The sequence below is a fragment of the Carassius auratus genome, chromosome 34 (genome assembly GCF_003368295.1).
Source record: "Carassius auratus strain Wakin chromosome 34, ASM336829v1, whole genome shotgun sequence".
Taxonomy (NCBI): domain Eukaryota; kingdom Metazoa; phylum Chordata; class Actinopteri; order Cypriniformes; family Cyprinidae; genus Carassius; species Carassius auratus.
This window is the reverse complement of record NC_039276.1, coordinates 22,385,971-22,410,774: the sequence shown is the minus strand read 5'-3', so window position 1 is coordinate 22,410,774 and position 24,804 is coordinate 22,385,971. Positions and strand designations below refer to the sequence as shown.

The 24,804-nt window shown below is 39.0% G+C and overlaps 1 protein-coding gene across 1 annotated transcript in view; it reads left to right on the top strand.

The window, feature by feature from the left end:
- LOC113053544 (N-chimaerin-like) overlaps nt 1–24,804 on the top strand; it is a 47,444-nt gene that overhangs the window by 14,398 nt on the left and 8,242 nt on the right. The window contains exons 6-8 of the mRNA XM_026218667.1: nt 207–495; nt 19,988–20,065; nt 22,106–22,190. Coding sequence (XP_026074452.1) covers nt 207–495; nt 19,988–20,065; nt 22,106–22,190 — 452 coding nt within the window. The remainder of the gene's footprint in view (nt 1–206; nt 496–19,987; nt 20,066–22,105; nt 22,191–24,804) is intronic.

Sequence of the window (24,804 nt, the reverse complement as noted above, 5' to 3'; positions counted from 1 at the left end):
GAACTGTGTGAGTGTGTGGAGGAAGAGTATCAGGTCTTCGTATTGATCAACATATGAGCTCTTCACTCTCCTGTCTCATCATTACTACAAACCAAAGTACGGGAAGTTGATGTATCCAGAGACTTTCAGTATGTGTGTGTGTCTCACAGCTGTGTGTTACAACACTCGAGTCTAGCACACACTCATTTTCTCTGTCTCTTTTTCAGCTTTGGGAATCAGACACGAAACTTCCGTCTGTTTTACGATGGGAAGCATTTTGTGGGGGAGAAGCGCTTCGAGTCCATCCACGACCTGGTAACGGACGGTCTGATAACGCTGTACATCGAGACCAAAGCCGCCGAATACATATCTAAGATGACCATCAACCCCATCTACGAGCACGTGGGCTACACCACCCTGAACCGCGAGCCGGCGCTGAAGAAAGCCCTGCCCGTCTGTAGAGACCTGCCCGATGGGAAAGACTCGCCCGGAGAAGAGACCGGCCTGGAGGAGAGGGTGAGATACTGGAATGCAGTTACCCAGCATGCCTCTGTGTGTTTGTCTGCTCTTCATCAGACTACAAACTTTAATGAGTCAACTGTGATAAGATTTCATGAGTTTTGGCCTCAGGTGACCTCAGCCTTAGCCATGTGTGTGACGGGGTGAAGAGTTCAGCTACAGAAGTTATGAATATGATTTCTACTGTGGAATATGATCCCTCATCAACGTCATGGTCTTGTGCACCACACTGGCTCCAGATTTAATTCCTAGTTTACTTTTGGTTTTCAGAACGTAGGCAGGATATGAACATAAACAAAATGGTATTTTTTTAAATGTCAGGATGTTTTTTCATCCGTTTTCTAGTGGTTTCTGGTTGTGCTCTCTCCTCTTGACTTCATTTGTTTTTTTAATTCTATGGCCCTAAAAACTCTGCTATGCTAAGTGACAGCAGCAGTATTTCTCATTGTTCAGCTATACTCAAGCTGTCCATTTAAAATAAAAGTTAACTACAGTCCAGGTGGATAATAATTAGTCGTTCATTTAAGTGGACAATGTTATACTTTATATTTAATATATAGTTAAGGCCTGTTTAAAATTATGTGTTCTCTACCGTTAAATAACAAGGATGCATTAAATTGATCACAAGTGACACTAAAGACTTATATTGATACAAAAGTATTATTTTTTTATACTGCTTCTATTTCATATAAATGCGTTCTTTTGAACTTTCTGTACATCAAAAAATCCGGAAAAAAAAATTACACAAAATGTTTTCAACATTGATCACAATGAGAAATGTTTCAATCATAATATTAGAATGATTTTATAAGGATCATGTGACTCTGAAAATTTAGTTTTGCATCACAGAAATAATTTACATTTTAAAATGTATTTAGATAGAAAACAGTCGTTTTAAATTGTAATAATATATCACAATATTGCAATCATATTTGAGCAATATCACATGAGTAGCACTGCGAGATGGCTCTATATCGGCAAGGCTGAGATTCAGGCCGAGTGCTGTAGGTAATCACAGCATGCTGATATACAGCCACATCGCATGGCTTTGAGTGTAATATTGTGTTTATACAACAGTTCAATGGCAGAAGTGCGTGAACAAAAAAAAAAGACAACAATGGAGTGTATTACTTTCTACCACAGTTTCAAATCTCAGTTTAACAGCTGAGCTTAAGCCTCCGTTACTAATTCCGAAATATATTTTTAAAATTATCGTTGAGAGATTAATTAAAATATTATTTTATTACTGTATTTAAAGCTCACTGTATTATCTTGTGTATTATGAGAGAGAGACTGACTGAGCGAGTGTGATTACCTGCATCTGATACATCATTCATTCTTCAGCTCAATCTCATATATAAAACATTAGTTTTAATGTTCAATGAGGAAAGCGATATCTTTGTCATACTGTCCTTTCATCTGTTAAGGGTGAATTCTGATGACAGCACAGCTCAATGCATTTGTTAAGTGCATCTTACAAGCTGTTGTTGAAAGTGAAAATAACTTACTTGTTTATAACCCTGTTTCAGTCTTTTTCAATATAAAAGTCTTTACTGTTGATAAACAGTCTCTTGTTTTTCTCTCATCTAATGCCGGAACAATAAAACTAAGAATGATTTATTGAATAATAATATTTAATTAACAACAGCAAAAATAGCACTCTGATATACAGCATTAAAGTTATAGAAAATATAACATGATGAGATTTTGTCCTCAGCCAAAACTTTCAAAACTGTGGAAAAAATAATAGACTAATGAGAGCAAAGACTGCCCATAAAAAAATCTCATGTTTGATCACTATAGAGACATCTGGCCGAGGAAAATCACAAATAGACGTTATCTTTATTAACAAACTGCATATTTGAATTCTAAACAACTACATTCTCGCCTAAAATAACTCTTAAAACTACATTCTGTTTTACAAAAACAGTATTATTTATAAAATTGTAGTGGATTTGAGCGTCCACCATGACACTTGCTGTGAGAAATGGGCAGAGTTCTGTTATCACTAGAATATCACACTCCTCTCAGCTAATCAGATTCAAGAAACAGTAAGGATTGTTGTATAAATAAATATACGGTTTTATTATTATTATGATTACCATTTCCTTGTTCTTAGAAATTAGCCATCTAAATAATTTGGAAAAAAAACAAAAACAAAAAACACTAAGTGAAGTGACATTTGGCTAAATTTGGTGATCCATACTCGGAATTTGAGCTCTGCTTTTAACCCATCCAAAGTGCACACACACAGCAGTGAACACACACACACCATGAATTGCCAATTGAATTGCTGCAGCTCCCGGGGAGCAGTGTAAGGTTTCGGTGCCTTGCTCAAGGGTCTCCTCTCAGTCATGGTATTGAGGGTGGAGAGAGTGCTGGTTTTTCACTTCTTCCACCGACAATCCCTGACTTGAGACTCGAACCTGCAACATTCGGGTTACAAGTCCAACTCTCTTACCATTAGGTCACTTTCCTTTTTTGGGAAAAGAAAATCTTTGTGATTCTACACATAATGCTGATGACATGTAGAGGATGTTTATCCGTGTTTTTTTTACTTGGATGTGAGTGATGGAAGAGCTGCTGTCATGACAGAACATCCCACATACTGCTGTGAGCTTTCAGATAAAGACATGATTCATTGTCACTTCAGTTTTCAGCAGGACACTAAACCCTCAAAGATTTCAGATTTCCCACTGTGACAAGTGTAAGGAGAGGATAACTACACACTCTGGCCAGGATGAATGGGTGATTATGGTGGTCCGACTGATCATGTTCGACTTAAAAGCCCATTGAAAGCTTTTTGTGCTCAAGTAGGCAATGCAGGGTCACATCCGGCACACAATATTTCCTGATCCCATTTTTAATCAACTGCCCTTTTTTGTCATTTCTTTACTGTCCATGTGGCAAAATGGCCAAATGTTAACGTTTACATAATGTTAATATAAAACTGAACTTTAACGTGATGTGACCAAAAGATGAATTTGGAATACCGGTTTGAAAACAGTCATTCATTATCAGCAGCTTTAAATGGATAGTTCACCCAACAATGCTCATATCATTCCAAACATGGACGACTGACTTCTGCAAAACACATGTAGATGTTTTGAAGAATGTTGGTAATCAAATAGTTTATGTTCCATTTGACTTCCATTGTATTTTTTGCCCATATAGTGAGTACCGAAATTGCTTAATTACCCACAATCTTCGAATAACTTATTTTCTGTTTAATAGAATAAAGAACCTCATACCAGGGTGAGTAAATGATTACATATGTGTATATATACAGTATATATAATATATATACATATATATATATATATATTGGGTGAGGTGTTCCTTTAAGCAGGTGTGTGGGTGATTTGTCCTGCTGTACAGCTGTGATTGCTCTCAAGTTAATGAAGAGCAGCTGACAGATGCACAGACTGAATTTATCTCCGCATTAATTCATGCATGTAATCAGACAATCAGGAATGATCTAAACGTGCTGTAATTACTCACAGCAGCTCACCACTGGTCTGCTCTGCCAGAGTCCGAGTCCTCCCTGATGCGCCGTCTGTTCACAGACAATGGCTGGGGAAGGCAAGAGCATAAATATTGTGATGTACAATATCCGTGTATTAATCTGATATGTGATGCACTGATATCAGGTCTGTGTTGAACAGATATGCTGCTGTGTTTCATATATCTCCCTGCACAGTGTGTTTATGGGGCTGTCTGTTCAGTGTGACTGTTTCCAGACCAACACGTCTTCAGCAGAACTGCTGTGTGTTATGGTAACAGACAGTCATATCCTGTTGTTGTCACATCAGGTCAGTATGATCAACAGTATGAGAAGAGATAATGGAAAGAACTGTCAGTCTTTCTGTGTCCAGTGCTGGCTTTTGACCCTTGACCTTTAATATCAGTCCCCAAATATAAAGTGTTATTACTTGATGGATTTTAGTTGTGTTTTGGTTGCTGGAGGACATTTAGAGCGCGTTGCAAGAGCACTCATGTAAGATGTGGTTATTCTGTTGCACTTTCTTAAGCAATGTTTCTATTCATTGCCATCCTTTCAAGCCTGGTCTGCTGTAATTTCTAGAGAATTAGCCTGAATTGCATGCTGTTTGAACATCCATAGTCTAAAAGTTCTTGTGTTTGTTTGGTTTGTGTCTTTAAAAATACCTATTTTCTGTGCTCTTTCTGGCCCTTTGGACCAAAATAAGAGTATATTTTGATTGCACTTTATTTTAAGTTGTCCTTGTTACGGTGTTATATATTAAAGGTCTGAGTATAATTTATTAAGAACATGAAGTTCCTTACAGGTTGGTATTTGGGTTTGTTTAGTATTAATTGCATGTAATTATGCACCAGTTACTGTTGATTTACTACATTCCTCACAACTTTTGGGCGGGATCCTAACCACACAATAATGGATGGAAGTTGGCATTGTTATGGTCACACATTTGTTCAGTCAGGGCAGACAAAGCCATTGCAGTTCCTTCTGATTGGCTGAAAATGTTTGAATTTAACCAATCAACTGCTTTGTTTTTGTTTGGTGGTGTAACGGTCACATTGAAGAGAGAGAGACCGCTTGTCTAAATTACAATCAGATTCTGATCATTAGACTGAGACAGAGCATTCAGTCTGGACAGGAATCTGTGTGGAGTGAGCGAGAGTAGGTTGTTTCTTGGCATTATCGAGCAGTCTTCCCCTATTCACAAGTGAACCACAGGTGTGGAGAATCACATTAACTATAGCACCCCAGAAACCACCTCACATTTACTATCAACATGATCCACTAACGTTTGACCACTGTAAATGCATCACAATTTGTCTTCGTTTTAAACAGTGTTTAATTGCTTTAACAGTTAAAGGGACAGTTCTGCCAAAACTGAAAATGTGAAAAGGTGAAGAGAAAAGCTGTTTGTAAGAAACAAGTCCATCAAGATGTGTTTAAACCGTCACTTCTGTCTGTAATCCATAATCATTCTTTCTTCAGTGAATGGCCTGAGTGTGAGTACATTTTCAGCTAATTTAAATGTTTTGGGTCAAATATTCCTTTAAAGCAAGGGTTTTCAAACTTTTTTGTAAGCCGAACCCGTTTGGCATAAATTATTGAAATACCACCTGAGATTTTAAGTAAATATTGCAATGATTGAATGACACGTTTACATGTTTACTTCACAAACTTTTGTATTAATCCATTTTCAAGTTTGGATGATCATTATTTTACGTATTTTACATAATTCAAATTTCATATTATGAATATAGTGACTAGGGTTTGGGAAACCCTGCTTTATAAAGCATCATTTTGTAAATAGTTTTGTTAAAGTGTGACTTGAAGATCATTTTGGGTCACTGTAAATAATACTAGCTTTTTTGCAGTACATTGCCCTATACACAATACATTTTATAAAGTCCTGGGATCTACTACTGTAACTAGCAGTATGATGTAAAATATTGCATAAAAATGATATTCTGTGTGCAAAATAAGCTCTTTGAGTGTGGATATCTCTTCATGATGATTATTTTTGGCATTGCATCCGCATTGAGAGCCGCAGGGCTCATTAAATCAAGCAAAAGAAGTCTGACATTTGTGGAGCACACTGGACAGATGCAGCTCCAGTGTGTGTGTGTGTGTGTGTGTGTGTGTCAGTCAGTGGAAAGTCCCGCTGTGATCAGAAATCATCCGTGTATATCACAGCCATAGTCTGTGGTGAAATGTTGTGCTGGTGTTGTCACATACACAAATTCCCCTGAATGTGAATGTAAATATCCATTTCTCTGTTACACTTGTAGCTGTATTACTCATTTTGATGAATATTTCTTCCTCTTCACCCTCGTTGCGGACAGCAGTAAATATTAGTGCAGACATTTTTCCATTGTGCGTTTCTGAATTGTGACTCAGGAGCGAGGCTCTATATTAAGCTGGTGTGTTTAGATATGCTCTCTAACACAGATAAACACTGCTTCAGTGATGAAGGAGCTGTGTATGTCTTGATGGGGGCGAGCAGGGTGAACGATTCAGCCAGTAAAGGTGTTCAGGACTGCTATAGTTTCCAGAAGTCACCTCTGATGTTCAGCAGTCTGGAAAGGCACTGTTCATCCGTGCAGGAAACATGCACACGCCACACTTGACGTGATCTGTATAGCGCAAACCTCAGAGGATTTTACAGAAATAGCATGCTCTCATGTATGTGGGCTGACGTGATAAAGACTGAAGCATCTGCTGGAGTGATTCATCTGTTTGAGGTTATTAACATCCACTAATTGGGCCAAAGTCTTGGCAAAGATTCAAATCTGTAGATGACCTTATCAATGGACAGTGTGTCATGCAGGAAAATGACTTTATTTCTCACAGTTTAGAGATCTTGTTCTTATGTTTTAAGTAAATTTATGCAAACACTTTAGAGTACGGACCGGTTTTCACTATTAATTAATTTCTTATTATCATGCACATTGGCTATTTATTAGTACATATAAAGTATTTATTTTACATGACCATATTCTACATCTCTAATCATACTCAATACCTAAATTTAACAACTACCTCACTAACTATTAATAAGCAGTAAATTAAGAGTTTATCGAGACAAAGGTCGTAGTTAATGGCTTTTTAATAGTGAGAATTGAAATAAATAGTGGCCAACTAAAAGTTTGTTTACATTTTTTTCCTCAAATTTGTCAGTATGTGTATTATAATTGTACAATGGCATTTTAGTGCCACGTGAAAAAAAAAGAAAAAAAAAGACAAGAAAATGGAGTCATGGCGATCTGAGATAAAATTCCTAATATTTTGAGAATAAAGTTAAAAATACCATAACAAAGGCATATGAATAGAAGAATAATTGTCATGCAATACAATACAAAATTTTCCCCCTCAGAATATTATATAAAACATTTACTACTTTAATGTTGTTTTTCTATGACTTGTTTTCATATTGCTGCAACTTTGTTCTGGTAATTTTTACTTTAATCTTAAAATAATACTAAAACTTTATTATCTTAATCTTATTTATTATGGCGCTAAGGCGCTCCTATTATTTAGACTTCCTCCAATTGCAATTTTATAACACATTTAAACTTTTTCCCACAATTGAGTTAATTTCTCACAATTTTTACTTTTTTTCTGACTTTTTAAAACGTTTAATCCATTGTGAGATATAAGGAAATAAAGTCAGATTTATACAAACTCAGTTTTATTAATATTTTTTTTATGTTTTACCATTTCTTCAAAACTTGAATGGATTTTGGGTCAGTTTTTAGTGAATAATAGCTTCAGAAACTATGAGTGACAAGCAGTGTTATAAAATATGACTTTCTGAAGTAAAAAATGCAGAACAAGCATTAAGCTTTAGTTCTTTTGCTTTGTAAACCATTATGCCCTAAAAACCAAGCAGTGTTACAAAATAAGACTTTCTGAAGTAAGAAATGCAGGGTTGAACTGATTTCATTCATTCAGGTTTCACAGTTTAGTGATTATCTGATCTGACTGTTTAAACTAAAGCTTCACACCTCTTTAGCACATCTTTAAACTCATCAGTGCGTCCATGCGCTGGCTTTTGTTTTTACACTGAATCTCATCACAGATGTCAACTGTTTTGAAGTCAGCTGGTTGGGAAGAAAATTTTTAGACCACTATGACTCTTTTAGACGTTTTGAAGTGTTAAAGATCACCAGTTGGACTAAATATGGTCTCAATTAAAAGGCTGACATCTCAGAACTACGTCAGATGTATCACAGATGTATCAGAGCAAGCCTTGTGATACAGGTATGGGTTAAAAACCCTCTCCTGGTGCATGCGACACAGTGTCTAGTGTAAGTGTGTGTCTGTCCTTGCTCTCCTGTCATGCGGGGGAGAGTTGTGTAACGCAGTGGATCAGCAGTACACTGTGTGACAGTCAGAGGAAGTGAAGGAGAACGTTAGGAGAGAGAGAGAGAAGCGGGGCGTGTGTCTCATAGTTCTGCTGTGAACTCAAGGACAGTGTGCACTTCAGTGCTGTACAGCTCAGAGCATCAACATCAACACTGCATGCAGAGAATGAACACAGTCATCACGACAACACTGGAACTGAGGAAAACATGCTTTTGGTTCAGTTTCGATGTTGAAATTGATATCAAATCATTCATTTTGTTATGGATATGAGCTGAGCTGAACCCATCTGTCACAGGACGCCCATCTGTCTTATCATGGTATAAGAGACACATTTTAAGACATAACTCAGTTATCACACAGTCTGTAGTTATTATTTTGCCTTTGTGGCTCAGAATTTAAGTATAATAAAATCAGTCTAAAGATTTGTGTGCTTGGCTCCGCAAAGCTCTCTGCCACAACCCTGTGGATGTTCGCCAGGTGCTGCTATGTGGTTGCTAATGTGTTTTGAAAATTTTAATTTTTAGGGTGTTTTTAGGGTGGTTTCGGCTCACTGCTCCAAGGAAAAACTCCCAAGACATTAAAGATATTTTGATCTCTCCTTAAATGTGCACAACCATTCACGTGTCTGGGGTTATAAGATGTTTGTTTATTAAGTAAGTTCACCAACACTGAGTTTATTTGATAAAAAATACAGTAAAACAGTAAAATATATATATATATATATATATATATATATATATATATATATATATATATATATATACATGTGTATATATATATATATATATATATATATATATACATGTGTATATATATATATATATATATATATATATATATATATACATGTATATGTATATATATATATATATATATATATATATATATGTATATATATATATATATATATACGTATATATATATATATATATATATCAATTTGGGAGTGCCTCATACCTACATTTTTAAAGCAAACCAGGTAAAAGTCTTTTTGTATTTATCAATGCCACAAACGCTGCTGACAGACCTTAACCTGTAATGAAACTGGAATACATGAGCTCTGATGCTCTAGTAGCATTGGATCTGTGTTTGTACCAGCTTCATCGATCTCATTGTTCTGTGTGTTATGAGGATGATGATGATGATGATGATGATGATGATGATGACGATGGTAGAAGCCGTGCCTCCCAGTTCCGGTCTGTGATCATTCATCATTTATGGCGCTGTTTGACCGCCTGCGCTGTGATTTTGCATCACTCCGTCCTTATGTAACGTTATATAACATAACCACCCACATCACTGCAGCTCCAACACCAGAAACTTTCTCAAACTCAAGTGTGTGTTTCAGAGAACTGATGCAGTGAAGACCTTTAGATGATTGCGAGCCTGCTGAAATACAGAAACTCGTGATATTGATGTCTTTGACATTTGCGTGTTGCTTAGAAAGAGCAGAGAGTGAGCTGTTGGGAGGAAGATGGAGGATAGGAAGGAGGGATGAACAGGAAATGAGGTCAGGTGGCTCACGGTTATCATGAAAACTCAACGGCGCATTTAACATTTTACATAAGCAGAACATTTTTGCGTGGTTCGGGTTTGATAAAATGAGGCTTTTGTTTCTGAGAGGTGGGTGATCATACATGGCGGTGCAAATTCTGCTTGCTGTTTTGAGATGAAAGAGTTCATTGTACTATGAATCATACGATACATATCAGAGCTCAAAACCTGCACTTGAGTCAGAAACGAGCATTAATTGAAACGACTTGTTCTGAATATACTTGACTATTTCTGATGTAAATATCAGTCAGGATCTCCTAAGGGGGTGTATTGCTATTGCTTGGTTTGGTTCAGTGCTGTGTTCAGGGAAAAAAAGGACTACAGTCAAATAAAAATGAGCACAAATAGAGCAAAGATACAAAAAAAAATGAACAGTGTTTTTCAAGGTGTTTAATTGTAACTTTCAGGCACAGACTTTTCAAAGTAAACAACTATAAAATAACAATGCATATTTCACTGTATAAATTAAAGACTTGTTACAAAAGCTATTCAGTCAAGAGAAGTGAGTGATTTCCTTGTCTTTAGTTGTTTAACATTAAAGGGGTAAAATGATGTTGCTAAAAATAACATTATTTTGTGTATTTGGTTTAATACAATGTGTTTATGTGGTTTAAGGTTAAAAAACACATTATTTTCTACATAATATACATTATTGTTTTTCCTCTATGCCTCTCCTTCTGAAATCCGTTGATTTTCACAAAGCTCATCGGTCTGAAAAAGCGATATGTGCTCTGATTGGCCAGCTATCCAGTGCGTTGTGATTGGCCGAATTCAGTTCGATTTGCTGAACCGGTTCAATCGCTTCACTAAGAAGATCCAGTTAAATAGAAAGATTTGTTCATGATCTGGACATCAGACAATACTAAACCAATAAAACCCATTACAAACTAGGCATTTGTTGCATCCAGTGGGGACATAATTACTGGTTACAATGACTTATATGGTCTTTTCGGTTGGCATTATCCAAATCTTCTAACACAGTGACGTAGATATGTGGGGAATATCTCTTTGGGTTTGAGACTTTAGTCTTTGCAACTTTACAGATATTCTTCATGCACCAAGAGCTTGTAACACTCCAAAGGGACCTCGAAATAGAAATCACATCATATGACCCCTTTACAAACACAGACAGAAGGAAAAGATTGCTGTTGTTTTGTTAGTTTGTTAGTTCAGACACAAGTCTTGAAAGAGAAATTAATAAGCATGTATTCTTTGTTTGAATATCAGATTAGTTTAAACACAGATGTTTGTGCTCTTCATGTCTCTGCTGAGACCGCGCTCTTTCAACACCTGGGTGAGGAAGGCGTACATGACTGGTATACTAGTGTGCATACGGCAGTACTTGTTTGTCCACATTTCTTTTGATCATTGCTGTTGTAATGTGGGAAGCAAATAGGTCTGTTTTATGCATTTTTTTCAACAAACCATATTTTACATGCATCTTCATATTTGATGAGCGTGGTGCAAGTGGGGTCAACCTCAAGTGGTATCGTGGTTTTTCGGTTCTGTTTGAATATGGTTTCACTGCTTGTATATCCAAATAATATGACTTAGTATGATGATTTATAATGCTTAACTTTATGATAAAAACTATGTAGGTTTTTTGGGGGGGTGGGGGTGGGGGATGGGGTTGGCAAACATATAAAGTAATGCAATACAATGATGATTGAGATATTGAAAGAAGCCTGATACTCATATTTTTACAAAAAAAAAAAAAGTAGGCTTGAAGGAGTTAAATGTGTGTCATTTCTGTGCCTATAAATGGCATCAAGCAGAAATGCAAAAAATAAAATGTTTTCGAACAGGTTTCCTGAATTTTCCCACCATCTGCCATTGTCATGCTGTCTAGTCTCTGTTTCCCTGGGTGTCCAATAGTGGGCTCACTTCCCCTTAGGCACTTCACCGTAGGCACTAGAATTCCACTAGTCTTGTCCTGTCATCACAGTAATTGCACTCCTGCTAATTGCACCATGTGCATTCACTTTATTGTCATTAGCCTCCCTATAAATACCAGTCTTTTCATGTTGTTTGTATGGAGTCCTTACCTTTCATGTTTCAGCCTTCTCATCCTCCGAGATTCTCCTTTGTCTTCTCATCCTCCGAGTTCCCATTCCATTCCGTTCCCTTTCCTGTTCCCTCTTTTATTTATTTGTTTGTTTATTTTGGACTGCTTGTTTGGTTTTTACCTTGGCTTGTTCGACCACGATTTGGATTATCCTAATAAAGAACATCTGCAATTGGATCTACTATCTCTTGTGTCTCACTAAACACGATCGTCACAGAAGGACTCCATCTACAAGATCCAGCAGTATGTTTTTTGATGCTTGCTCCCCAGCCACTGAGCTGGATAAAGGATATGGTTTTGAGGGTACCCGCCTGGTCGTGTTTCGAGGGGAGAGGAGGCGCAAGTCTGCCGAGCCAGTGCCACTGCACAAGATGGCCCCCAGCCCAGCGACACTGCACAAGATGGCTGTCAGCCCAGCGCCACGAGGCAAGATGGATGCCAGCACAGCGCCACAGCTAAAAGTGGTCACCAGCCCAGCGCCACGATGCAAGATGGCCGCCAGCCCAGCGCCAATGCCCAAGATGGCCGCTGAAACATTTTTGGATTATTTCTCCATGCTATCCAAAATCCTAGAGATTCCCAGGAGTGTTCACGTCACGTCTGCTGATCCAGAGACTGTTCACGTCACGTCTGATGAGCCAGCGCCACAGTACAAGATGGTCACCAACCCAGTGCCACTGCACAAGGTGACCGCCAGCCTGGAGCCACTGCAGAGGATGGCAGCTACAGTGGGATTTCCTGAGTTGAGTCAGGTTCCCGTTGACCCTCAAGAGTTGATTCCGGTTGACCCTCCAGATTCGAGTCATAATCTTGTTGACCCTCCAGAGTTGAGTCAGGTTCCATTCGACCTTCCAGAGTCAGGGTCAGTCACCGTTGACCTTCCAGAGTCAGGGCTAGTTCCTGTTAACCTTCCAGAGTCGAGTCAGATTCTCGTTGACCCTCCTGAGTCGAGTCATGTTCCAGTTGACCCGTTCCACGTCTCTGCTGAACTACTAGAGCCTCCCCTCCATTCGGCTGATCTACCAGAGTCTCTCCTCGCCTCTGCGGAACTTCCAGAGCCTCTTCGGGTCTCAGTCGAACTCTCGGAGCACCCGACTGATCCTGTTGTGGCCACGGAGGCTACCCTTAACTTGTTCATGTTCTCTGTTTCAGACTTGCCCAACCAAACTTGGCCTCCAGTCCATTCGACCACACGGATGTGGTGGTCTTCTGTTCCACCCTGGGGGGCGTCTGTTTTGACCGCACGGATGTGGTGGTCTTCTGCTCCGCCCTGGGGGCCGTCTGGTTCGACCGCACGGATGTGGTGGTCTTCTGCTCTGCCCTGGGGAGCGTCTGGTTCGGCCGAACGGATGTGGTGGTCTTCCTCTTCGCCCTAGGGGACGTCTGCTTTGACCGCACAGATGTGGTGGTCTTCTGCTCCGCCCTGGTGGGTGTCACGCTATGTCCTTCCTGGACTTGTGTTTTTGTTGGGGGGGGGGGGGGGGGTTCATTCTTCTGCCTGTTTTCCACCTTAGGACCTGGCCCTCCGTCCCTCCCCCTAAATCTCCGCCGGTCCACCTCCCTCCTGGGTTTCTTGTCTATGTCTTTCTTTCTGTTTCCCTCTAAGGACCTGGCCCATTTTACCTGGTCGTCTTGTCTTTGTTTCCCCATTTTACCTGGTCGTTTTGTCTCTGTTTCCCCATTTTACCTGGTCGTCTTGTCTCTGTTTCCCCATTTTACCTGGCCCTCCGTCCCTCCCCCTGGTCCTCTGCCACTCCACCTCCCTCCTGGTCTCTTTGTGTTTTTGGTCTTCCCTTGGGTTCGGGTGGAGCATCTGGCAGCTGCTCCGCGGAGGAGGGGGTAATGTGACGCTGTCTAGTCTCTGTTTCCTGGGTGTCCACTAGTGGGCTCACTTCCACTTCCACTAGTCTTGTCCTGTCATCACAGTAATTGCACTCCTGCTAATTGCACCAGGTGCGTTCACTTTATTGTCATTAGCCTCCCTATAAATACCAGTCTTTTCCTGTTGTTTGTATGGAGTCCTTACCTTTTGTGTTTCAGCCTTCTCGTCCTCCGAGATTCTCCTTTGTCTTCTCGTCCTCCGAGATTCTCCTTTGTCTTCTCATCCTCCGAGTTCCCGTTCCGTTCCCTTTCCTGTTCCCTATTTTGTTTATTTGTTTGTTTATTTTGGACTGCTTAATTGGTTTTGACCTTGGCTTGTTCGACCACGATTTGGATTATCCTAATAAAGAACATCTGCAATTGGATCTACTCTCTCCTGTGTCTCACTAAACATGATCGTCACAGCCATTGGTTGATCAAACGGACTCACGGTGTTATAACAACACTGGATACAGATTTATGCAAAGCTAAATAAACTGAAAAGTATTTTAATACCAAAAAATACTGACGTCACATTTAACTGTGATCATACCTAAATATGATAAAGCAGCCAATAAGGTGGAAAAATTGTGTTATCCTGTGCATGTGTGCTCTTTTTCTCTCTCTCTTGGCTAATCTGGCTCAGAGACTGTCAAACTCCTGTGAACCCATCGGGTGTTGAGTGTCAAACTGAATGAGTGATTGCACAAACAGATGGACTCGTTCGTGTCGTTTTGGGAGAAGAAAGGAAATGGCCTTGAATTAGCCATTCTTCGCCTCCGCCCCTTTATGACCAGCGTTTAGCTCCAGACACATTTGAGAAAGCAGAAAGATCAATCTTGTCAATTAGAGATGGGCCTGAAAGCCCACTTCCTGCCAGACGGACTGGTCAGACGCAGCATGCTGTAGCGTTCTGGAAGCACAGTCCTCAAGCGCCATCACACAGGGCGAGTGTGTACATGTGGAGAGAGCTGTGATGCCGTGTGAAGTCACCTGGCACAGGTAACAGAGTGTGAGGCTTCCTTCAGGTTTGTCAGCTGGAGTCTCTGACGCTGAGCGTTTCATCTCGACTCCAGTGGTTTCACATTCTCTGTCTCTGCTTGGCTTATTGATCTGGAAGCCAGCACGCGGGAGGTCTCTCATCCAGCCCTCCATTTGGGCACTTTGCTCACTGGCGCTGGAGAGGATCGAGTCCTGTGGTATTGATCAAAGGGAAACGCAGTGTGTGTGTGTGTGTGTGTGTGTATTGGCATGTCTGGATCCAACATACTGCTGTCAGAAGAGGATGAACAATCCAGCTGAGATAAGAGAGAAAGACAGAGGAAGAGTGTGTTTGATTATAATTAACATTCAGGGCAAACTACACATTAAATTACACATTTGAAGTGCTTCACACATGCAGCATGACACATTAAATAAAAAATAGTCAAACTTCCAGGTTTAGTGCAAAACTGAGAAAGATTGACGTAAACATTACTAAGCTAATAAATCTTGTAAGATATATATATATTAAGCTTAAAGCAGATTTAAAATTAGAAAATGGCATAATTTACATTTACATTTAATAATTTAGCAGATGCTTTTATCCAAAGCGACTTACAAATGAGAACAATAGAAGCAGTCAGGTCAACAAGAGAGCAACTAGTACAGAATGCATAGGTTAGGGGGGTTATGAAAAGACAAGAAAAGAAGGAAAAGTGCTAGTATAAGTTGGTTTAGTGCTGGCAAAAAAAGATGACTCTTTAGATGTTTCTTGAAAATGAGTAAAGACTCAGCTGTATGAATTGAGATTGGGAGGACATTCCACCAGCTGGGCACAGTCCAGGAAAAGGTCTATGAGAGTGATTTTGAACTTCTTTGGGATGGCACCACAAGGCGTCATTCACTTGCAGAACACAAACTTCAGGAGGGCACATAAGATTTAACCAGTGAGTTTAGGTAAGTTGGTGCCATGCCAGTGGTCGTCTTGTAGGCAAGCATCAGTACCTTGAATTTGATGCGAGTGGCTACTGGTAGCCAGTGTAACCTGATTAGGAGAGGAGTAACGTGAGCTTTTTTTGGCTCATTGTACATATAACATTGTACATAGTACATGTAGGAAGGCCCGCCAGGAGAGCATTACAATTGTCCAGTCTGGAGAGAACAAGAGCTTGGACAATAAGTTGGGTGGCTTGCTCTGACAGGAAGGGTCTAATCTTCCTAATGTTGTATAAGGCAAACCTGTAGCTACCGTCGGGTCATCTGGTTGGAATGAGAAGTATAGTTGGGTGTCATCAGCATAGCAGTGATAAGAAAAGCCATTCTGAATGACAGATCCTAATGACAGCATGTAGATGGAGAAGAGAAGTGGTCCAAGTACTGAGCCTTGAGGAACCCCAGTAGCAAGTTGTTGTGACTTAGAAACATCACCCCTCCAAGACACACTGAAGGATCTATCTGAGAGGTAGGACTTAACCCACAGGAGTGCAGTTCCAGAGATGCCCATCTTTCTGAGGTTGGACAGGAGAATCTGGCGATTAACGGCGTCAAAAGCAGCAGACAGGTCCAGTAAGATGAGTACTGAGGATTTTGAAGCTGCTCTTGCTAGTCACAGGGCTTCAGTCACTGAGAGCAGAGCAGTCCCAGTTGAGTGACCACTTTTGAAGCCAGATTGGTTGCTGTCCCCGAGGTTGTTCTGTACAATGAACATAGAAACTTAACACAGCTCGCTCAAGTGTCTTCGATCAATGAATGGAAGTAGGGATACCGGTCTGTAGTTTTCAAGAAGCGCTGGATTTAGAGATGGTTTCTTAAGCAGAGGGCTTACCCGAGCCTGCTTAAGTGCTGAGGGAAATGTTCCAGAGTGAAGAGAAGAGTTGATAATGTGAGTAAAGCGAAGATACAACTGAAGAAGAGATCACTTGAAGGAAGTGAGTGGGGTTAGCAGTAATGAGGAAGTGGTCTGAGGTGTGCATTGGAGCAACTGAAGAGTTGTCCACAGAGCAACAGCGTGTGGAGATGAGGTCCAGTTGGTTGCCCGATTTGTGAGTTGCTATAGTAGGCACTCACTTGAGATCAAATGAGGCGAGCAGAGTTTTGAAGTCAGCAGCCTGGGGTTTATCTAGGTGGATGTTGAAGTCACCAAGCAGTACCAGAGGAGTACCATCTTCAGGAAAGTTTGACAGCAGCACATCCAACTCCTCCAGGAAGTTTCCTAATTGACCTGGGGGACTTTAAATGACCACAAAGTGGATTTTAACAGGGTGGGTTACAGTAATGGCATGTGATTCAAATGAACCATTACCTGTGGGTGATGGCTGAAGATCAAATGTCCATTCTTTTGATATAAGGAGACCAGTATCTCCACCCCTCCCAGTGGTACGAGGAGTGTGATGATGCTATTACAACACATGCATCTTAAACGTGCGTCTTAAGCCCTATTCGCATGGGATTAGTATTATTTTGGGACCTTGTATGATTTAGAAATTACACCAACACATCTGAATTTGTGTGGTGCATTAACACGGGACAAGGTAAGCCTGTGATTTTACTCAAAATTACTGACTTATCTCCCGGTTACCTGGATGTCAACGCTTTAAGAGTCCCGTTCTGTGGTCCTAATATAGTCTCGTGTGCTGTGTCATTGACATTTCACCAGGTTAAAATAATATCTCAAGCTTTATGGTTGATTTATTTGTAATACATTAACCTCAAAACCTCTTCAGCTTTCTCTTTCTGCAAATTGTATGGTGTAGCGATATGACAGCACCCAAAAAATTCTATCAAGCACTACAACGCAGCTCCTAAAAAAGCGCACAGGAAACAAAAACTGCGAAAAATTATATATAACCTGCCAAATACTGGCCAAATCACAGAGATGGGATTCGCACGTGACTAATATCACCACAGGACCTTGATGCTGAAAATACAGCTTCACATCACAGCAATAAATTACATTTATTATTTTAAATTGTAATATTAAATCACATTATTACAGTTTTTACTGTAATTTTGATCAAATAAACACTATAATGAGAGTTTTTTCAAAAACATTTAAAAAAATCTTACTGACCCAAACTGTTGAACAGTACTTTATTTACTTTGTATTCACCCCAAAGCATTTGTCAACAAAGTGTGCCTCACCTGTGTCCTCACTGACAGCTGGACAGAAGTGAAGGTGAAGTTATGACTGGCAAAGTTGTTGACCGATGCCTTTTGAAATATCAGGCAGATATCAGCCAATTAATCATCCTGGCCAATATTTCAGCTCGTTAGTGTATAATGTGCAATATAATAACAGCACACAAACAGAGATGGTGTTTAGACACAATCTCTGTCTGATCTGTTTTTTTTTTTATTATTATTATTATTATTATTATGTATGAAGGAAAATCTTGTATATATCTTGTATCATGTATAATGCATATCTTTTGTAACTGTGGCATGACAAAAGAGATATGAAACTACATCTATGAAATAATTATTGGTTTCTGTGGGTTTCGGGCATGTTTGCATCATTAAACCGAAATATTTGACCACAGAATTACTCAGTTGACCATTTACAGTCTGGTCAAAATATAACAAAAATCACAGTATGGCTTATCACATCACACAGGCTCTGGTTTAATTGTAATTTTACAGTTGTTGTTGTAATAATTAATATTATTATATTTGCTTTAAATATTTGAGTATACCAATAGTAATATTTCTTTTTTTTTTTTAGTTTTTTTTTTTAGTCATGTTTATATATTCTTTTCATAATAATGGCTGTTATTGTTGTTGGTGGTGTTTGATGTTTAAATTATTGACAATGAATTAAATATAAAATATTGTATTTAACTGAATAAATATTATTATTCTAATTTTGCATTGTAAAATAAAACTATTATTGTTATTATTATTATTATTAAATACTCTTTTTCTATGTTCCAGTGAAATGTTACAATTGTAATAATCCTTTTTTGCCTTTATTTTGTAGTTTTTAATGAAAAAATAATAATTTAATAATTATTATTATTGTTTAACAGTTGAAAATGAGGTCATGTGTCCATAATTATTAGAATTTTAATTTTTAAGTTGTAAATTATATTATTTTTACTTAAATATTATTATTATTTTCATTTACAGGCAAATATTACAATAGTGATATTTCTTGTTTTGTTTCTTAATTACTTATAATTATTATATTTTTCTTAAATACTCTTTTCTATTTAGTTATTATTGTGGTTGTTTAATGTTTAAATTATGTTTAGAAATTAATGAAGACATCCATAAATATTACAATAAATATTGGAAATTGTGATTATTATTATTTTTACATATTTTTTTTCAAATCGTGCAGTCCTCATACATCGTGTGGGTTGTGTTTATGGAGGATTCATTTGGTGGCTTTGTGCTTTTATTAGAGGAGTATGAGCTCAGAGCTGATCCATGACTCATTCACCTCTCATTACCGTCCCACGCCTCATCTCCCCCTACACACTCCCTCTCTCTCTCTCTCTCTCTCTCCCTCTCTCTCTCTCTCTCTCTCTCCCTCCCTCTCTCCCTCTCTCGCTCAGCCTCTCTCTCTCTCTCGCTCTGCCCACTCATGCGGTGGATTGGTGGATCGGTTGCTGTAGGGGCGGGGTGAGCTCTCTCACAGACTCTGCTGTGATTGGCTGATTGGAGCTGTGTAATTCGGGGTCGTCCCCGTCGCCCCCCTCACTCTCTCTTTGAGGCAGGGCTCCAGAGAGGATATCTGCTGCTCGCAGGCAGGACGGGATTAACTCAACAACTCATCTCATCTGCATATAGATGCCCAGTGAGAGCCAGGCGCAGGGTCTTCACACTCTCAGGGCGTCATACACTCGCTGGAGAAACTCTGTTTGGACTAATCGGACGTTCACATTGGTGCTCTGTTTTGACATCTTCAGGTCTCTGGCAGAAGATGTAGAAGAGTCTGTTAGGAGATCTCAGAGTTGTGTAAAGTTTCTTTAGTCGGTGTGTTTGGTGTGGTGATGCCGTCCCGCGAGTCCTGTGTTCTCCGTAAGGAGGAGAAGTCTCTGGTGCACAAGGCCAAGGCAGAGGGCAAGGAGCAGGGGATGGTGGCCGCCGCTCTGGGGATGAAGATGAGTCCTCAGAAACCTCCGGCCACTCTCTGGCAACCTCTCAAACTCTTTGCTTATTCACAGCTCACGTCGCTGGTCCGTCGAGCCACGCTGAAGGAGAGCGAACGGGTGTCCAAGTACGAGAAAATCCACAACTTCAAGGTAAGGATCCGCTCACGGCCTGCTTTAATGGGATTATTTTACTAGAAATCATTGTTTGCATGAAGACATTGTTAAAGTCTTAACAAGAGGAATATGTCAAGTTTTTGCCAATTTTCTGTCAAAATGTTTTGAAAAAGTTTGTTACCCGATTGGAATTTTTTGTTTGTTCTTGTTTTATGCATAAAGCTCAGTTTTATTTGTCCTTAAAACAAGAACAAAAACTATTTGCTTATGGGATAAGAAAAATAATCTTGGTAATATTTATTGGTAATATTATTGTTTGTGGTCTGCTATTTGCATTTTCAAAATTATCCAATTTCTTTCTTAATTTTGATTCATTTAAATGTTTTATCAAATGTATGTTTTTGTGATATTAATAGTCTTGAAAAAAGAAGTACTGCACTGTTTTGGCAAATTAAAAAAATTGAAAGAATCTTTATTCATTTTATATTTTATAGTTTATTTTTTGGTAACTTTGTTTCTTGTTTAATGCTTATATCTTGGTTAATTAAGTTTGATTTGGGCTTAAACGAGCAAAAACTATATTTGCCACTGGAATGAGAAAAATAAACTTTAGTATTTTTGGTATATTAGCAATAAATAAAATTGGTAATAATATTATTTATGATCATATCACCTCTTTATTTGTATTTGTAATTTTTTTGCATAATGGTCTCATCTCTATCTCAGTTTTACTATGATTCATTAAAATGTCGACTGTGTTGTGTTGTTGTGCCTCACTTTCAGAGCGACTATGTCATAGCACGTTATGCAAATTCTCCCCTAATGTGATTTAAACATGTCCCGAGGGGTGTGTTGTTGCCGTGGCAGCGAGACGTTGGAGGAGTTAAGATGCTGTAAGCCACGAGTCTGTTTAGGACGCGCTTATTTCAGCCAGAGGTTCAGAAGAACAAGTAGAATAAAAACATCTTGTGTTTGCATGAGAGAGGAAGGGAGCGTGAGGGAGGTTGTTTGGGGTGACAGATGGAGAGATTAGGAGCTGATAGAGGATTGGGAAACATAATGGCGTTTCCTCATTTGGCTTCAGTCTCCAGCAGGTACACGTAGTGTCCCGTCTCAGCTTCAGTCAAACCCTCTCAGACTGCTGACTCCACAAACAGCTTTCTCTGCTGCTCGCTTTCTCTCATGCTTGCGGTTTTCCCTTGTTGTCGCATGAAAATAGATGCTCAGATACTAGAAAGTGACTGGTTTCATCAGCAGTACAGTGAAAATTACTTCAGATTCAAGATATTATTGTATCGAGTGAACATTGTTTACACTGGGCATTCATATACTAGACATGGTATAATGTACAGTCATTTAAGTATTTTCTTTTTTCTTTTTTTTTGTTGTAAAAATATATTATTTTTATGAATGATTTTATATATATATATATATATATATATATATATATATATATATATATATATATATATATATATATATATATATATATATATATGGGGTTTGTATATAATGTGTATATAATATATAATAATATAATGTAATTGTATTATATCTTACATTTATTAATGTTAAAAATACTAATTATTTACTGCATAAATAAATGCAAGTTAAATATTGAGTTGATCGGTTAAAAGCGTCGTGCTTTTCTTTGTCCTCTTCTCCATAAACCGCTAAAAGCTGTAAATAATGAATCATTTAAATTCCTCCGAGCTCTTTTCTATGTAAATAGGGCACTTGTGATGTCGATGTCGGTGTGATGTACAGTGATTTCATCATCTACTGTAAGACGGCTCTTCTGTTAGGATAGTAAACCCTGCCAGGTCCTACAGCGGTCCCGTCCCGCAGGAGCTCACACACGCGTCTGATTGGCTGAGCTGTTACCTGGTGGAGAGGAGAGAACCTCTGATTAATGCCCCTCTCTCTCTCACTCTCTCTGGCTGGTGATTAATTGAGATTGGATTAAACAGCACTGCTCGTGTCTCTAATCACACATTCGTCTCTATTAGCAGGAGTAAAGCGGCTCAGAGGAGCAGAGGTTGATTTGTGTCACTGTGTTTGTGTGTTGTCCTGCAGGTGCACACCTTCAGAGGGCCACACTGGTGCGAGTACTGCGCCAACTTCATGTGGGGACTCATCGCTCAGGGAGTCAAATGTGCAGGTACATCAATGCAAAACCACCATAGAACACATGCTTTCCACCAACTACATAGTTATTAACTAGTTATTACTTAGATATGACTAACATGTTTATTTTATTATATCTTTATTATTGTATCTTTACATACATTCACTCGGTTTGTATAGCAGTCTTAAACAAAAGTTCCTAAAGAGGTTTTTACAGTGGTGGCCACAGAAGAAAAAGATCCTTTCAGTGAAACTTTCTTTGTGTGAAAAACATTTGAATAATCTTAAGAACCCTTTCTGCTGTAAAGAAGCTGTTGTGGAATGGGAAGGTTCTATGGATGTTAAAGGTTCTTCAGGGAACCACAGATGCCCAAAAAAAGAACCTTTATTATTAAGACCGTAGGAAACCATTCAGTTAGGAAAACCGTTTCTGAAATCAATTATGAAAAAAATATTAAAAGTTGGGGGTTCTCCGTGATTAAAATGGTGTACAGTGATATGCCCTTGTGTGTATAGATGCAGTGTAATTAGTGTGTCATTAAAGCTGTGAACCCCCTCTGAAGTGTTCACTAGCTGTGATGCTCATGCAGAGCTGATTGTGTGTTTATTCACACACACACACGCGCGCGCGTGATCAGAGCTCATGTAGGTCAGTGTGTGGCTCTGGCTGATGTGTATGTGAATGCTCATTCGCTTGTGGAGGCAAAAGACTGGCTTACATCTGCAAGAAACAGACTGAATGCTGAAAGAAGAGAGCACTATGATGATTGATGAAGACTTCTGTTTTATTCTTCATTTAGAGATACGTTATTTTAAAAGAGTGTGCCTCCACTTTCAGCCATTTATAGTGAGATTGAACCATTTTGTTTGATTTATGCATGCATTTTGTTCATGAATAGTGGTTTAATTTATCATGATTTAGTCTCTGTTTTCATTATCATGCTAGAGGTAAAATATCCATCATTTAGACATTTTAAAATACATATTAGAAGTTCTAACCTCTGTTAAATTCACTTTGTTTTTCTTTGAGGAATGATATTGTGGTTGGTTGTTTTTGTTTGAATGATTTATTTATAGGATAATGTGAGTGACACACATCTTTTCATGAACGGGCTTCATGAATAATGCATGGAACTATTTTGAAAGCAGCTTGTGTTTAAAATCCCTTATTCTGAGACCCTCTTATGCTACTTGTATCCACCTCTTTTTCTCACCTCTACTCATATCATTATCTCTCTCTCTCATTATGTGATGCCAGCAGAATCTAGGGCAGTGAAATCTCATTTGATGTAGAGATTTGCATTCAGCGTTGTGATCTGACATGCTTTCTTCTTTCTCTTGCTTTCGGTCTGAGAGTGAGACTCGGCGCTATTGTTTTGGCTGTGTGCCAGTGTGCCAGCCCCAGTGCTGGGCATGTTGTGCCACATTGCCTCATGAGAGGATAAAGATCCCCCTCCTCCCCCTCAGCCCAGTCCATCATGGCAGAGACTGAAAACAAAGCTGGCATGTCTTAATAATGAGAAGAGGGGCTGAGAGCTCGCAACCAGCTCCACTTCACACACACACACACACACACACATTAACATTCAGGGCTGGTTGCAGCACTGGGTCACACAGTGAGTGTGAGAGGATTTCAGGAGAGCTCAAAGCATTCTCACATGGAAGAATTTCACCAAAAATGTTTGCTTCTATAATACTTTTGGATAACACGAAGCCTGTATTTGTAATGTGTTATATGGATGTTGACTCTGGGCCAGTGATGTAGTCTATGTGATATACCCACTAGGAAAGGTCAAGGATTTGTGTATACCCACGCATACATAACATCCTTTTGTGACTGACTAACCTTTCACACGTTCATTCATAAATTCACCGTTTCTGTGTTACGAAGTACTGTCTTTTTGACGACTGTTGTTATTGTGCAACTTTTGCGGTGCATTGAATGTGCGAGCTTGAAATGAACTCGTGAGATATTAAAATGATTACTATTTCAGTGTTTTCGTACGCCTGCCCCTGAAGCTGCTGCTGCTTCTGGTGACACTGCAAACAGATGACAGGAACGATAGCATTATAGAAACGACAGAAAATGAGCCAGACAAGGCTGATATTATCCTTCACGGTACAGAGAAGGAGGCTGATGCTATCGTAGTGTTACCTGCTACGTCACAGTTGCATGTACGTTATCATTAACGTAACTGTAACAGCAGGGGATTGTTGGCAAGTAAGAGTGATTTCAATAAACAAAAAGTTACTTGCCTTACATTGTCTGACTGTAAAAGTATTGCCTGATGTTTTTCTATTTGAAAACTAAAATAGTTTCAAAAAAAGCCTCTGCACATCTCCATTCAAACACAGTGTGAATCTGCGTTTTTAAATGAATCATTTCAACGAGTCAATTCAACTATACATTTATAAAGATATGCTTTGTTCCTGAATGAATCAGCCATTTGAACGAATCAAGTGAGTAAATGATTCAGTGATGAAATCAGTAACTTGCCACCACCTAATAGCAGTTTTAGTTTCATTTCTGAAGTATCATTTCAGTTTTTTAAATCATTGAATACTTCTATACTCACAATTTTATATTTCCGCATTATTCTCAACATGAATTTATGAAGTTAATTGCACTCATGCAACCTCTGAGCCTC